The sequence below is a fragment of the Notothenia rossii genome (assembly GCF_949606895.1).
Source record: "Notothenia rossii genome assembly, chromosome: 3".
Classification (NCBI taxonomy): Eukaryota; Metazoa; Chordata; class Actinopteri; order Perciformes; family Nototheniidae; genus Notothenia; species Notothenia rossii.
The window spans coordinates 63,409,608-63,423,030 of NC_136901.1; the positions used below are offsets into that span (position 1 = coordinate 63,409,608).

The window sequence follows — 13,423 nt, forward strand, 5'->3', positions numbered from 1 at the left end:
CAAGTTGCAGTTCACAAGTCTGTCCAACATGTCATCACCTCATTGTATTGTCACATGTATGACACATTGACCATTTAATTTGAGAAAAAAACTAAAAAGTCTATTTGAGTGGAGTTGTGCCTTACGGTGCAATAGAAACACAAAAGTGTGACTGGTTCCACACGACTAAAGACAAGACTGTAGATCAGGGGTATTCAACTAAAATTCAACGAGGTCCAGTTAGAGAAAATGTCCCCATGCAAAGGTCCGGAACATCAAAATGTCTAACTTGCTTCATGAATTAGTGTGATATATATTGAAGTAGCCTGTAGCATTATCAAGGTCTGCATGTAATCAACAACTGACTGCCAATCAAATAAAGAAAGTACAATTCAAAAACAACAATATGTATTGTCAATTAACATTGAATTATAGAGATGTACAGTAAATACTGTGGATATGTGTAATGTTCCTCACGGGCTGTATTTAAAAATAAAATAGAGAAAATAAATAAAATAGCTTTTGAAAATATGTGCATCTTAAAAGTGCTTAATTTTAGATAAATAAAATAAAGTGAAGCAGCAGCTTGAGTTTCCCTTTTTCTTTGTTAACCGCTTCACATCATGACTTAACAGTTTCAGACGATTATAGAACAATATCAGTCTTTACACATCATAACAATTGAACAGTTTTAAAGTTTCTCTTTCTTCCCCTCTTATATTGCAGTCCCTCACTCCCTTTGTTTTATTCAGTGCGTGAATTGAGCTCGAGCTTGTCCTGCCAGGAGTTTAAATCTGGGCTGAAATGGTGTCAGGGCCATTCTCATACACACATGCAGGTGCTCATTGGTTAGCATGGAACAATATTTAGTTTGTATTTTGATCCTGGTGGACTGATCTTATTGGGCTCTGAGACTGCTTATTGGACCTCAGTTCTGACTTTAGAGGGACTCTCATAGTGGCGTTTTGGCACTTTTAATGAGCGCCACGGCCTCTGAACAAATGAGACACACTGGTTCTGTGCTCCCAGTGGGCAGGATGAACATGAATGAGTCCAGTCAGGGTTAAAAGCTCTGTTCTCACTGTCCACTTTCCTCTTCTTGGAGAGCGACATGTGTAATTATTTGTCTCTCCCTGTCTGCCGCTAACACGCCTGTTCACTCTCCTCTCCGCTTCTCTCCCTGTATCGCTAATTATTCTCTTCACTCACTTTCCTCTCCTCTTCTCTCTGCCGCGCTCTCATCTCTTCTTCTGTGTTTCTCTCCCTGTATCGCTCTCTCGTCTCTTCGGGCCCTTCTCACTTCTCTTATTTTTCATTTCCTCGCTCCTCGGTCTCGGTCTCACCGGAAGTTGATTTGTCTGCGCCATCTTGAGTAGCGTCCCAATGGCCTTATTTTTGCCGGAGGACCGAGGATCGAGGATCGATAATGGAGGAGCTATAATCGAGGAACCAACAGACCATCCTCTGATGAAATCCTCAGACACTCGCAGAGCCCCTACTGTGTATCGCTCACTGATTGGGCGATACAGCGCATGCACTGATCTGATGCTTCTTGACATGAGAGCAGTTATGCGGAGTGAAGAAAATACATGAACCTCACGGGAGTCACTCCTCAGTTTATATCGTTTTTTGTTTCAATTCATGTATCATTTAGTTACAAATATGTGATATATCTGAACAACAAAGTGGTCAAAAATCATTTTATTCATTTTTTGGAAACATTTTCATGATCGCTTTTTTCGTTTTACATTTTCATTTATTGTCATTTCCATTCAGTCAGTTATAAGTGCTATTTAAAATGTTAATTTGCTACATATCCTAACAAACAAACAAAGTGTGCAATCCAATGAATGTTAATCTAACTGGGTTTTGATATATAACATATCTCTTTTTCTTCTCTGAATTATTTTATTTATTTTGTGCACTCTAATCAATATTAATCAAACTATTGTTCGTTTATACATTTTAAGAATGGCGTTTATCTTTTTTGAGAATTAGTTATTTATTTGGGTCTACAACAGATGATACAAATGTTTCTGTCAGTAAATGTGTACTAACAGAGGCGGGGGTGTGTGTGGAAATAACGGGGACAGAGCTGGCTGCTGTCAGAGGATCAGCTGTGCAGCGTCATCACAAAGGATGTCGCTTCACGTGACGCTCCGGAGGAAAGGACGTCCCATTGCTCTTAAAACTCATTTTCCTGCTTCTCGTGGTTTCCTTGCATCTCTCCATGCTTCCCTGGTGGGAGGGACTAGTCGCAGGGAAACGACGCAAGTGAGGGACGCAAGGAATCCATTTAACCGAAGTGAGAAGGGCCCTTCTTCTTTGTTTCTCTCCCTGTATCACTCACTTGTCTCTTTCGCCCCCTGTCGGCGGCGGTTCAAATAGAATCGCCCCCTCAAAATTGAAATACCCTATTAATTTATTGATTATAGGTCCGAGTCCGTATAGGTCGGTGTCTGGTTCCGGATCCGGACCGTTTGTTGCCGACCCCTGCTGTAGATGGTTCAGCTTTTCAACAGAAAGTATTTCAGACCAACATTTAATCACAATCAAGTAAAGGCCAAACCACTTTTATCATGTTACCTGCAGTAAGGGCACTTCCTAGATTTCATATGGATCCTCCAGAAGTCATTGATCAAACTGTACTTCTTTTCAACAAGGTGTTTGATCTGAAAACACACACACAATGACACTATAGATTCTATGATTCAAACACACTTTGATTTGTGATGTTTGTAATGGAGTGCAGTGTGTGAGTGTGTGTGTGTGTGTGTGTGTGTGTGTGTGTGTGTGTGTGTGTGTGTGTGTGTGTGTGTGTGTGTGTGTGTGTGTGTGTGTGTGTGTGTGTGTGTGTGTGTGTGTGTGTGTGTGTGTGTGTGTGTGTGTGTGTGTGTGTGTGTGTGTGTGTGTGTGTGTGTGTGTGTGTGTGTGTGTGTGTGTGTGTGTGTGTGTGTGTGTGTGTGTGTGTGTGTGTGTGTGTGTGTGTGTGTGTGTGTGTGTGTACACTCACCGGTTTGGTGTTCGCTGAGCCTTCAGTGTTTACTCCGACTATGCTGTCTGTAAACTGCTTCAGCACCAGCTGGATCTCATCTCCTGTGGCTTTGGGGTTCTCCTCCAGGTGCTGACAGGCAATTTGAAAATAAAGATTACATTGAAAACAGTTGATTCACACCTTAAAAAAAATAATATAATCACAATTAAGGTGAACGGTTACGTGAGGACTCATTCTGTTGTGTAATTACCAGACATTTGCGAAAAATGTTGTCACTGTTTTATCAATTTAAAATATAAAAATGAGAAAATTCTACATTTACCTATTTACTGTAAAATACTAATTTGTGTTATTTGATATGCCTTAATATTGCACAAACCGAAGTTAGGCTAATATATATATATTTGCACCTGTTAAACTGGAAACCTACCTCTTAAGGTAGGTTCTTAATAAACCTTGAACAATTAAATTCAATGATTCTTTCTTCCAAACCATCAACGTGTATCTTAGACCCGATTCCAACTAAGCTGTTAAAAGAAGTTTTTCCATTAATTAGCACTTCTTTATTAAATATTATGAATATGTCTTTATTATCAGGCTATGTTCCACAATCATTCAAAGTAGCGGTGATAAAACCGCTTCTTAAAAAGCACAACCTCGATCCAGAGGTTTTAGCCAACTATAGACCTATTTCTAATCTTCCGTTTCTCTCAAAAATTCTTGAGAAAGCAGTCGCAAAACAGCTGTGTGATTACTTAAAAAACTATGATTTATTTGAAGATTTTCAGTCTGGCTTTAGAACACATCATAGCACAGAGACAGCTCTGGTTAAAGTCACAAATGACATTCTAATAGCCTCTGACAAGGGACTTGTCTCTATTCTTGTCTTGCTCGATCTTAGTGCTGCATTTGATACTATCGACCATGATATTGCAAAGACTAGAGCACTTAGTTGGCATACAGGGAACTGCTTTAGGCTGGTTTAGGTCCTATCTATCTGAACGCTCTCAGTTTGTACTAGGGATGCCAGTGATTATTCGAATATTCGTTACAGTCTCCATAATCGAATATTATCTTTAAAAACAATTTTATTTATATATATTTTAATTATTATTTGTTTTTTGTTTTTTTTCTGGCTTAGTTTCAACCAAAATATAGACTAATGCTAATAATAGTAATAGTATTAATAATTGTAAATGGCCATTGGTCACACCACCAGTTTGTTTTACTGTAAACTTGGAGGAAGCCTGCGTGCAGAGCAGACTGCTGCTGCAGCACGCTACACACCGACCCCGCCCCCACCCCCCCTCTCCCTCACACGTGCGACTAAAGATGAACAAGAGTTCTTCCTCGTGGAACTACTTCGAACTTACAAGTCCAAAGGAAGTTAAATGCAAGCTCTGCGAAAAGACGTTGGTCTATCACAGCTCAACCTCAACAATGCGTTCGCATTTGAGTGCGAAGCACGCCAAAGAGGTTACAGAGAAAGTCGCAGCACTGCTGCGCATAGCGCATCTCCAAATGGCAGGCACTTTAGAAAATAACAAAAAATAAACCAACATCTAGTTGATGTTGGTTTATTTGTCGTTTATTTTGTTTGTACTGTTAAAAATGTTCCAGTAAAGAAAACAACGGAATTCCTTTTGTCTGAGCTTAATCACAATTAAGGTGAACGGTTACGTGAGGACTCATTCTGTTGTGTAATTACCAGATATTTGCAAAAAATGTTGTCAGTGTTTTATCAATTTAAAATATAAAAAGGAGAAAATTCTACATTTACCTATTTACTGTAAAATACTAATTTGTGTTATTTGATATGCCTTAATATTGCACAAATCGAAGTTATTGTACTTGGCCCAAAGAATCTACGAAACAAATTGTCTAAAGATATACTAACTATGGATGGCATTAATTTGGCCTCCAGTGAGACTGTAAGGAATCTTGGTGTTATATTTGATCAGGATTTATCCTTTAACGCCCACATAAACTCAATTTAAAAGGACCGCCTACTTCCATCTACGTAACATTGCAAAAATCAGGCATATCTTGCCTCAAAACGATGCAGAGAAACTAGTCCATGCATTTGTTACTTCAAGGCTGGATTATTGTAACTCCTTATTATCAGGGTGTACCAAGAAGTCAGTCAAGTCGCTTCAGCTGATTCAAAATGCTGCAGCTCGTGTACTAACCAGAGTTAGGAAAAGGGACCACATTACTCCTGTTCTGGCTGCCTTACACTGGCTCCCTATAGAACACAGGATATCATTTAAAATTCTTCTTGAGCAGTCGTGTTGAGCGGTTGTGTCTTAGTGAGATGGTATTTTTCGGTAGTTTTACATTGTATTTCACCATTTGTAATCATGGTGCAGTATTGTGTTTGTGCAGGTTGCACAAACTCGAGCCGGTCAGGACATCGAGTCGAGTTTCCCTCACGGGAAAAGGACCGGAGCTAGCGTTCGTTCCAGGGTGCGTTGTGCATCCACCTCCCTGCAGCACATACTCTCCACAGCTTTATCAGGAAACCGTATTACATCCCTCTCCCCCCCCCCCCCCGCCTTCGCTGCTCTCTCTCTCTCTCCCCTCAGGTACACGGCACCGTAAGACATAGTGTGGAGTTGCATTAGGTAACGCTTTGGTGGCTGTATTGCTCCAACCGTCTCCTTTGTGTTTGTTTGTTTCCCCCTGTCTGTGTTGTTTGTGTGTGCGTGGTGGCTGTCACTCCTGGCTCCCGGCTCAACCTCCACTCACCTGCTGCAATCAGCTGTGCACCCTCCCCGACTACACACCTGCTTTCCATCAAGCCATTTACAATGGCATATCAACGGAGGCTCCACAACCTTTCTCCGCCAGATCGTCAAGTATCAGCCGTATCTCGCGTCTCCCCTCCGGTAAACAGCACCGTAGTGTGGAGTTGCATTAGGTAACGCGAGATACGGCTGATACTTGCGCATTAGTTTCTGTTAAGGATCAGTATCAACAGTCCTGCCAGTAACGTTACTATATTATAAATGCTACTTTAGTTATAGCCTGATATATGATAGCTAACTTCACAATGTTGTGATGTGACGTTAGCTAACATTCTGTAGCTAACGCCGGTCACTCACCAAGATAGCTGCCCAGTTCTCCACTGGTTCTCCTCACACCACAGCTCAATTTCTCTCCGATGGCCGTTATTTCTTCTAATCCTTGGCTGCTCCTGGTCTCTTGGACGCCTAGCAGGCTCATAATTATAAGGTTGTGGTCCGTCATATGCATTCGAATATTCATGTTCAACTTCTTCTGTGTCTTCTTTGTCGAAACTAGCATTGGGATCCATGTTTATTAATACGTTACACCGGCCGCTCTCCCCCTTGTGTCCCCCATGTTACGTCACACGCGGGAGGTCACGTGCAGAGGCTTTTTTATGCGGAAGTGAACATTTCTTACAAAAACAACGCCAGATGTCACTGTAGTGTATATTTCTTTATATTCTTTTGAAAATCTAGTGTATTCATCATTTTCCTACATATTTATTCACAGGTGTCTTTAACCTGGAAGTTGCTCTTTAAGAGGTTAACACTTGGAATTATTTTTCCTCAGAAGCCTTAAAGAATCAATTGTGATTCTCTAAGCTTTTACTGGTTTGTGTCTTTTTTTGTTGTTAACTCAAGCATTGTCTCATGTGAAGTTAATACAATTAAAATAAAAACCATTAGCGATAAAGTAGGCAATGATTATTTTAAACTATTTCTTAAATGTAAATCTATATATCGCGTTTTGATATGAATGTACTTGTACCGTGATACGATTTTTGGTCATATTGCCCACCCCATGTGTACCAATCTCCATCACTAGATTCCCCAGGTGCTTCAGACCCACCTGGCTGAGGACCTGCTCCGCCTGGTACACCTCCTGCATGTTCCCGTGGTCCAGCAGCCGCAGCTGGCTGAGCAGCAGGTGCATGGCGGCGCGGGGGCACAGCAGCATGTTACATGAGAGACAGGAGCCACGGATCAGCAGGTACAGTTTCTGATGGAGGAGGTGAGAAGGAGGTGAAATAATGGCATAACATTATATGACTGGTCAAAAGATTTTAGTACAAAAATCATAAAAGCAGGGATTGTGAATTCAGAAAGTGATTTAGCCTGAAACTAATCATAATTTAGGAGATCATCTTTAAAAATACATAAACACAAACATATTGCATATCTGAAAGGTATGATCTTAATTGTGTTGTTCAACCAACAGTGCAAAAATGATCAATTCATGGGTTATGAAAATGTTTAGAGAACTAATAAATGAATCCACTAAAAACTTTGGCTCTTAACAATACAATTGAATAATCTGATGAAAATCAAAACCATGAGTTTGGATCAGATCAGTCAAATGAGCAGAAAGCCTGTTCTGTATTTGAAAATCATAATAAATTCGAGCAACTTGCATTGACAGAAAGTTAATACTAATGCATCAGATTTTAACCCCTAAGTCTCTTCTAACATTGACAGAATCACACACAGTAATGAAGTTAACATGTTAGTAGTACAGTTTTGTGGTGCATTCGTGGATCGGCTTACATCAAAGAACAGCGGGTTGTAAACAGGTAGAGGTAGCTCCACATGCCCCATGTGACCGGGACAGTTGTTGAAGTCCTGACAGCAGGTTGAACACACCTGGTAAAAAACACGGAATGAAACATGATTTATTTTTTATTTTAAGTACTTGCTGAAAGTTACAGCGCACAATATATGCAACAGATACATGTACAGCATTTAACAGATGTCTCATCATTACTGTATCATACACACGTGTGCAAGTTATATTATTTCAGTGGAGGCGTACCTCTTTGTTGTCTGCTGGTCCCAGGGCCAGATCGTACAGGCTGTTTGGGGCCACATTCCCAACAGCATCCAGGAACCTGAAGTTAGTGATCGTCTTCACACTCAGCTTCCTGGACAGGAGATGGGAAAGATGCATCATTATAATAACCGACTCCACAATTATTTTGAAGTCATATACATTTCTTGGTTATTCTACCACTGCAGGGAATAACTATATAAGGTGTAATCTGAATTAAGTCGGTTTAGTGTCATCTTAATTGGTCCTTAAAGAGTTAATGCATATTACCCAAAATAAGTTAGTTAAAGAGCGAGAATAACATGAAGGAAATGAAAAAATATAAATTATACATGTTTTTTTGTACTATAAAGAAAAGTAATGAAGAGTTTAACGAAAAATAATAAGCAAACATTTCATATAAACAAATAAATAATAAATTAGCATGTTTCAGATAGGAGGACATGCAAGGTATGTCACTTATTAATTAAACACAGCAAGATATGTATAATAAAAACAGAAGACTAACCAATTCAACAGAAAAAAAATGAATTGACGTAAAAAAAAACAAATACAAAATATATATTATGAACATTGACATAGCAACTCTGAGCTTAAATATGTGTGCAATATGCGAGGAAACGACCACAACATGACGTTATAGCATGCTGCGATGAGCAGGCATGTTGTTTTCAACTCATGTTTAGCATTAAGTCCTAAAGCTAGCAACATGTCTTTTCTCACCTTATCTCTTCAGCTGAGTACATGCCAAACGACAGTCCTTCCAGATGCCGCCATGGCACTTCTTTACTAAACAACATTTTCGGAGAATTAAGCTAAAGTTTTATTGATATAAATTCATGGCGTACAGTTGAACCACATGCGACACTCAATTGCTCCTGGTCTGCACGTGGAGGGATCGTGGGACCTAACGTAACATTTGAGGGGGGAGACAAGAACAGATAAATAGACTTTTAATAAAGCTAGGGAATATGGTGCTATTGGAATATATTACTCTATGTTAAAATTGTAGCTTGCTCGAGGACACGTATGAATTAAGAGTAGTATTTATTTAAAATACAATGTGTTATTATTGTGCTCTCCCCTTTTCAGAGCCCACATGGTTTCTCCCTCCCAGAAGCCTTCAGTTAGTAACAACATGGCGGCGCCCGGTAGGCACGTAGGGCATTATATCCAAAGAAACAGTCGGGTTTTGCAAAATAATTTCGAACAGCTATGGAGTCACAGGTAAGACATGTTTGTTTTGAAGCAGAATCTAGATCAGTCGACTTTAGTCTATATTTATTGCGGTCATTGTACCACTACAGCTGCAGCTAGCATAATTTGACAGGAGGTCACGTCTTAATGAACTGAATTTGTATTTGTATAACGCTTTCTTTTGCCACATCAAAGCGCAACATGTCAAAATGTTTCCATTCAAACACATATTTATACATCTATGGGGAGCAATTTGGTGTTAAGTGTTTTGCACAAGTGTCCCTGGGGGATGCGGAGATTGAACCGGTGATCTGCCGATTAGTGGATTTACCCTCTATGCCCCTGAACCAGATGTTTGCATACAGTAAATATATCAAGAGGAAATAGAATACAGGTTAATTGTTGCAAAAGTCAAAAACAGAATACAATTATAAAAAAAGTACAAAATGACAAGGGACAACACATATGTACAATATCCGTATTTAGATTGAGTGCGCTGCGTAAAATGTGCATGAAAACTGATCAGGGGATATTAAAAGTAAAGATAACATGCACAAAGTGTAACTTCTTTTACTTAATATGTTGGTTTTTTTCCAGGAATTTTGGTTGGACTTCAGCTCTGCGACAACAAGCCGCAGAAGCTAATAAAGGTAATTTTTGGATTAAGAATTTGGTCATGATTGATACACTTTCCCTACGGACAATATCAGTGTAAGGAAATCGTAACTGCCTATGTTGTCTTCTTATTTTCAAGGGCTTGTTATAAAATGCTTTCAATGTAGGCAGGGCCATCCCTGGCCAACTTGGGGCCCCAAACGACATTGTGAGATGAGGCCCCCCCCCCCCCCCCCCCCACCGACAGGAGTGAAAATAAATGTTTGGGAAACAAAGTACTTTACAAATATAATTCATATTTATTATTATTATCAACACAGTTACAGTTACGTATGTCGTTCAGTATGCGTTTACAGATGAATACGTCTGCATTTGCCAAATACTAGCCTCAAAAACATTAAAATATAACTAATGCAAATAAACTACTTCTACTAATAATAATAATCATAATCAATTCAATAATATAAATACTATATTATTTTTATTATAATATAGTTGTAATATAGTCAAGACAAAACATGCTTATTACATGCTCAAAAACTGATCTTTCTTAAATCTGTATTCAAATGTAGTTCCCTCTGTCAGCAATGTATCAACAACTACACACATTTCTATCAGTATTTCTCTGTGTTGTGATGACTGTTACAGGGTGTCCGTGGGGTCTTAAAAAGTATTAAAAGTTGATAAATCAATTTAGCAAAAATTAAGGCTATTAAAAAGTATTAAATAGCATTTTCCAAGGTATTAAGAAGTTCCACAGCAACGACAACATGAAACACCCATTCATCTTACTTGAGTAAAAGTACAAAAGTATTGGCATCAAAATATACTTAGAGTACCAAAAGTAATGTCCCATTTTAGAATCATTACATTTCGGTATAATGATTATTGATGCATTAATGTGTTCATCACAGCTGTTAAAAGGTAGAGCTTATATAAATACTTTATATACTGCTGCTCGATATCTTAACAAATAATTTCCATGTAGGGCTGGGCGATATGGTCTCTAAATGATATCGCGATATTTACTGACTATATCGCGATTTACGATATATATCGCGATATTCTGAAATGTCCTCTTAAAAAAAAATTTTTGTTAACCCCCTGATGTTTACAGTCACGCCAGTATGATGATTCTAGTAGTCCCTGCAACATATGTCTGCATTACAAAAAATCGACTAATAATGAAGAAAATTAACACATTTGTTGCAATAGTAATTTATGCACTAACTACATTACTACTTGTACTACAACATTTGAATCACCAGTTCTTCCTCATTTTCCTCAATTGTTCATATTTGGTTTATGAAAATAATGATATTGTGGTCATTGTTCAAAAATGTCTGCTATTATTATGAGTAGTATTATTATTAGTAGTAGTATAATGCGCTTTCTGTCTTCCTGTCATTATCAGGAATTAGACATGTAATGGCTATGTATTAGATTAGATTATAACCTTCATTCTCCTAAACTGCTGGGACATTTCCCTATAGCCAATACCTTTTTATATTTTCTACTCTTCACTTACTTGTCAGCATAGGTCGGCATTGATGTACAGAGCCGACAGAAGACCTTGTTTATATGGGCATCATATTGAGAGGTGCAGTGACGCGTCCTAAACCAGGAAGGAAGCTGCTGGTTCCCTCGACAAAAAAGCAATGGGATTTCTCCATAGGGTTTTGGAAAATAGCTGGAAATAAGGTCTGTGGAAAACAAACCTGTTTGATAAATGCACGTTTTTTTCAGCCGGATAATCTCCACATGTCTACCCTACTTTTATAATTTTCGAATCATAACTCTAATCAATAGATTATAAAAGGGTTTTAGGACGCGTCGCTGCACCACTAGAAGCCAACTCCATCGATCAAGCTGGCTGAAACTTTCTCTCCCTCTTCTTCTCATGCTCCCTGTCACTCTCCTTTAACTCCTCCCGTGACTTTATTTTATTTGAAGATAGTTTTTTGCCCGGCGCTCACGGGCAAACGGGAGCCTGCTCGCGCTGGCTCTGCAGCAAACAGCTGCTGCGGAGCCAGCGCGAGCAGGCTCCCGTTTGCCTTTCACCAAACAACGACAACCGCCTCACGAAACGCTATGTTGTAGCGTTAATAAACGAAACAATTTAACAAAATTGCTTGTCAAAGTACCTATACCACTGGACAATATTTTTTTTAAGCAATATTTTTAGTGGCCCGAGCGGGCAAGTGGAAAGTACGTTATGCTGGCCCGGGGTGTCTAAATAGTGCTTCCGAGCCAGCGGGCCATTTATAATGTCGAGCCCTGCTCTCTGTCACTGTGCATGTGTGTAATGTTTGTGTGCAAGTTAGACGGGGCCTGCGTGTGTGCCTGCGTGTGTGACTGTGTCTATGAGGGAGAAAGGAAAGCTCATTTTGGCCGCGGCGGGAAATTGATTTGACAACATAATACTCGATGTTCACGATGTGGTCATTTACGACATCGCATGGAGTGCAATCCACGATGTATCGTGTAAACTCGATATATCGCCAAGCCCTATTTCCATGTCAAAAAAGTCACAGTTTGTCGTAAAACTGTTGAAATATAAGACTATGAAAAATCTGCAACTAGAAAGACTACAAATCCCAGATAATCTCCATAACTGATGTCACAATTGTTTTCCTCCACCAAATAAGAGATAGCTAAGATAAGATAACTTTAACAAGATGCCTGTATGCTTAGTACCAGGTTGTTATCATACCAGCAATGGGTCTTGCTCATTATTTCGCTTCCCGACTGATGAAAGGACCAGGAGTGGCTGGATCAAGTTAGCTACCTTGCTAGTAGCAAGCACGTTAGTTAGCATTACAGTCTTAGCCTTGTCATTTTTATTAGCCTTAACATGAAGTAACATCAAGTAACCCAAAATGTTAAACAGTAAGAGTAGTGGTCATATTTTGTGAACCCTTTGAAGAGTACTGTCACACCGGTGTGATCATTCTATAATACACCATTTAAAGAGCAACTTGGTAATGCTGTGGTGGCTGTACTGCTCCAGCCGTCTCCTTTGTGTTTGTTTCCCCCTGTCTGCGTTTTTTGTGTGGGCGTGGTTGCTGTCACTCCTGGCTCAACCTCCACTCACCTGCTGCAATCAGCTGTGCACCCTCCCCTCAGGCTCCACAACCTTTCTCCGCCAGATCGTCAAGTATCAGCCGTATCTCGCGTCTCTCCTCCGGTACACAGCACCGTGTGGAGTTGCATTAGGTAACGCGAGATACGGCTGATACTTGCGCATTAGTTTCTGTTATGGATCAGTATCAACAGTAACGTTACTATATTATCAATAATACTTTAGTTATAGCCTGATATATGATTGCTAACTTTACAATGTTGTGATGTGACTGACGTTAGCTAACATTCTGTAGCTAACGCCGGTCACTCACCAAGGCAGCTGCTCCGTTCTCCACTGGTTCTCCACACACCAAAGCTCCATTTCTCTCCGATGGCCGTTATTCTTTCTAATCATTGGCTGCTCCTGGTCTCTTGGACGCATAGCAGGCTCATAATTATAATCATATGCATTCAAATATATATTTTCAACCTCTTCTGTGTCAAAACTAGCATTGTGATCCATGTTTATTCATACGTTAGACCGGCCGCTCTCCCCCAAGTTATGTCACACGCGGGAGGTCACGTGCGGAGGTTTTTTTATGCGAAAGTGAAAATGTCTTACTAAAACGACGCCAGATGTCACTATAGTGTATATTTCTGTATATTTTTTTGAAAATCTAGTGTTTTCTAGGGCTGTACCCGAATATTCTTTTATTCGTTCGTTGGTCAACTATTCGGGTT

General features: G+C 39.6%; 2 protein-coding genes across 2 annotated transcripts in view; one reads left to right on the forward strand and one right to left on the reverse strand.

The window, feature by feature from the left end:
• polr1a (RNA polymerase I subunit A) overlaps window positions 1-8,740 on the reverse strand; it is a 148,422-nt gene extending 139,682 nt beyond the window's left edge. Inside the window, exons 1-6 of the mRNA XM_079670210.1 lie at window positions 8,531-8,740; window positions 7,793-7,901; window positions 7,528-7,623; window positions 6,833-6,982; window positions 2,993-3,103; window positions 2,566-2,651 (exon numbers count right to left, since the gene is read on the reverse strand). Coding sequence (XP_079526336.1) covers window positions 2,566-2,651; window positions 2,993-3,103; window positions 6,833-6,982; window positions 7,528-7,623; window positions 7,793-7,901; window positions 8,531-8,607 — 629 coding nt within the window. The 5' untranslated portion in view covers window positions 8,608-8,740. The remainder of the gene's footprint in view (window positions 1-2,565; window positions 2,652-2,992; window positions 3,104-6,832; window positions 6,983-7,527; window positions 7,624-7,792; window positions 7,902-8,530) is intronic.
• Window positions 8,741-8,881: 141 nt separating this feature from the next.
• ptcd3 (pentatricopeptide repeat domain 3) overlaps window positions 8,882-13,423 on the forward strand; it is a 36,345-nt gene continuing 31,803 nt past the window's right edge. The window contains exons 1-2 of the mRNA XM_079670213.1: window positions 8,882-9,034; window positions 9,602-9,654. Coding sequence (XP_079526339.1) covers window positions 8,907-9,034; window positions 9,602-9,654 — 181 coding nt within the window. The 5' untranslated portion in view covers window positions 8,882-8,906. The remainder of the gene's footprint in view (window positions 9,035-9,601; window positions 9,655-13,423) is intronic.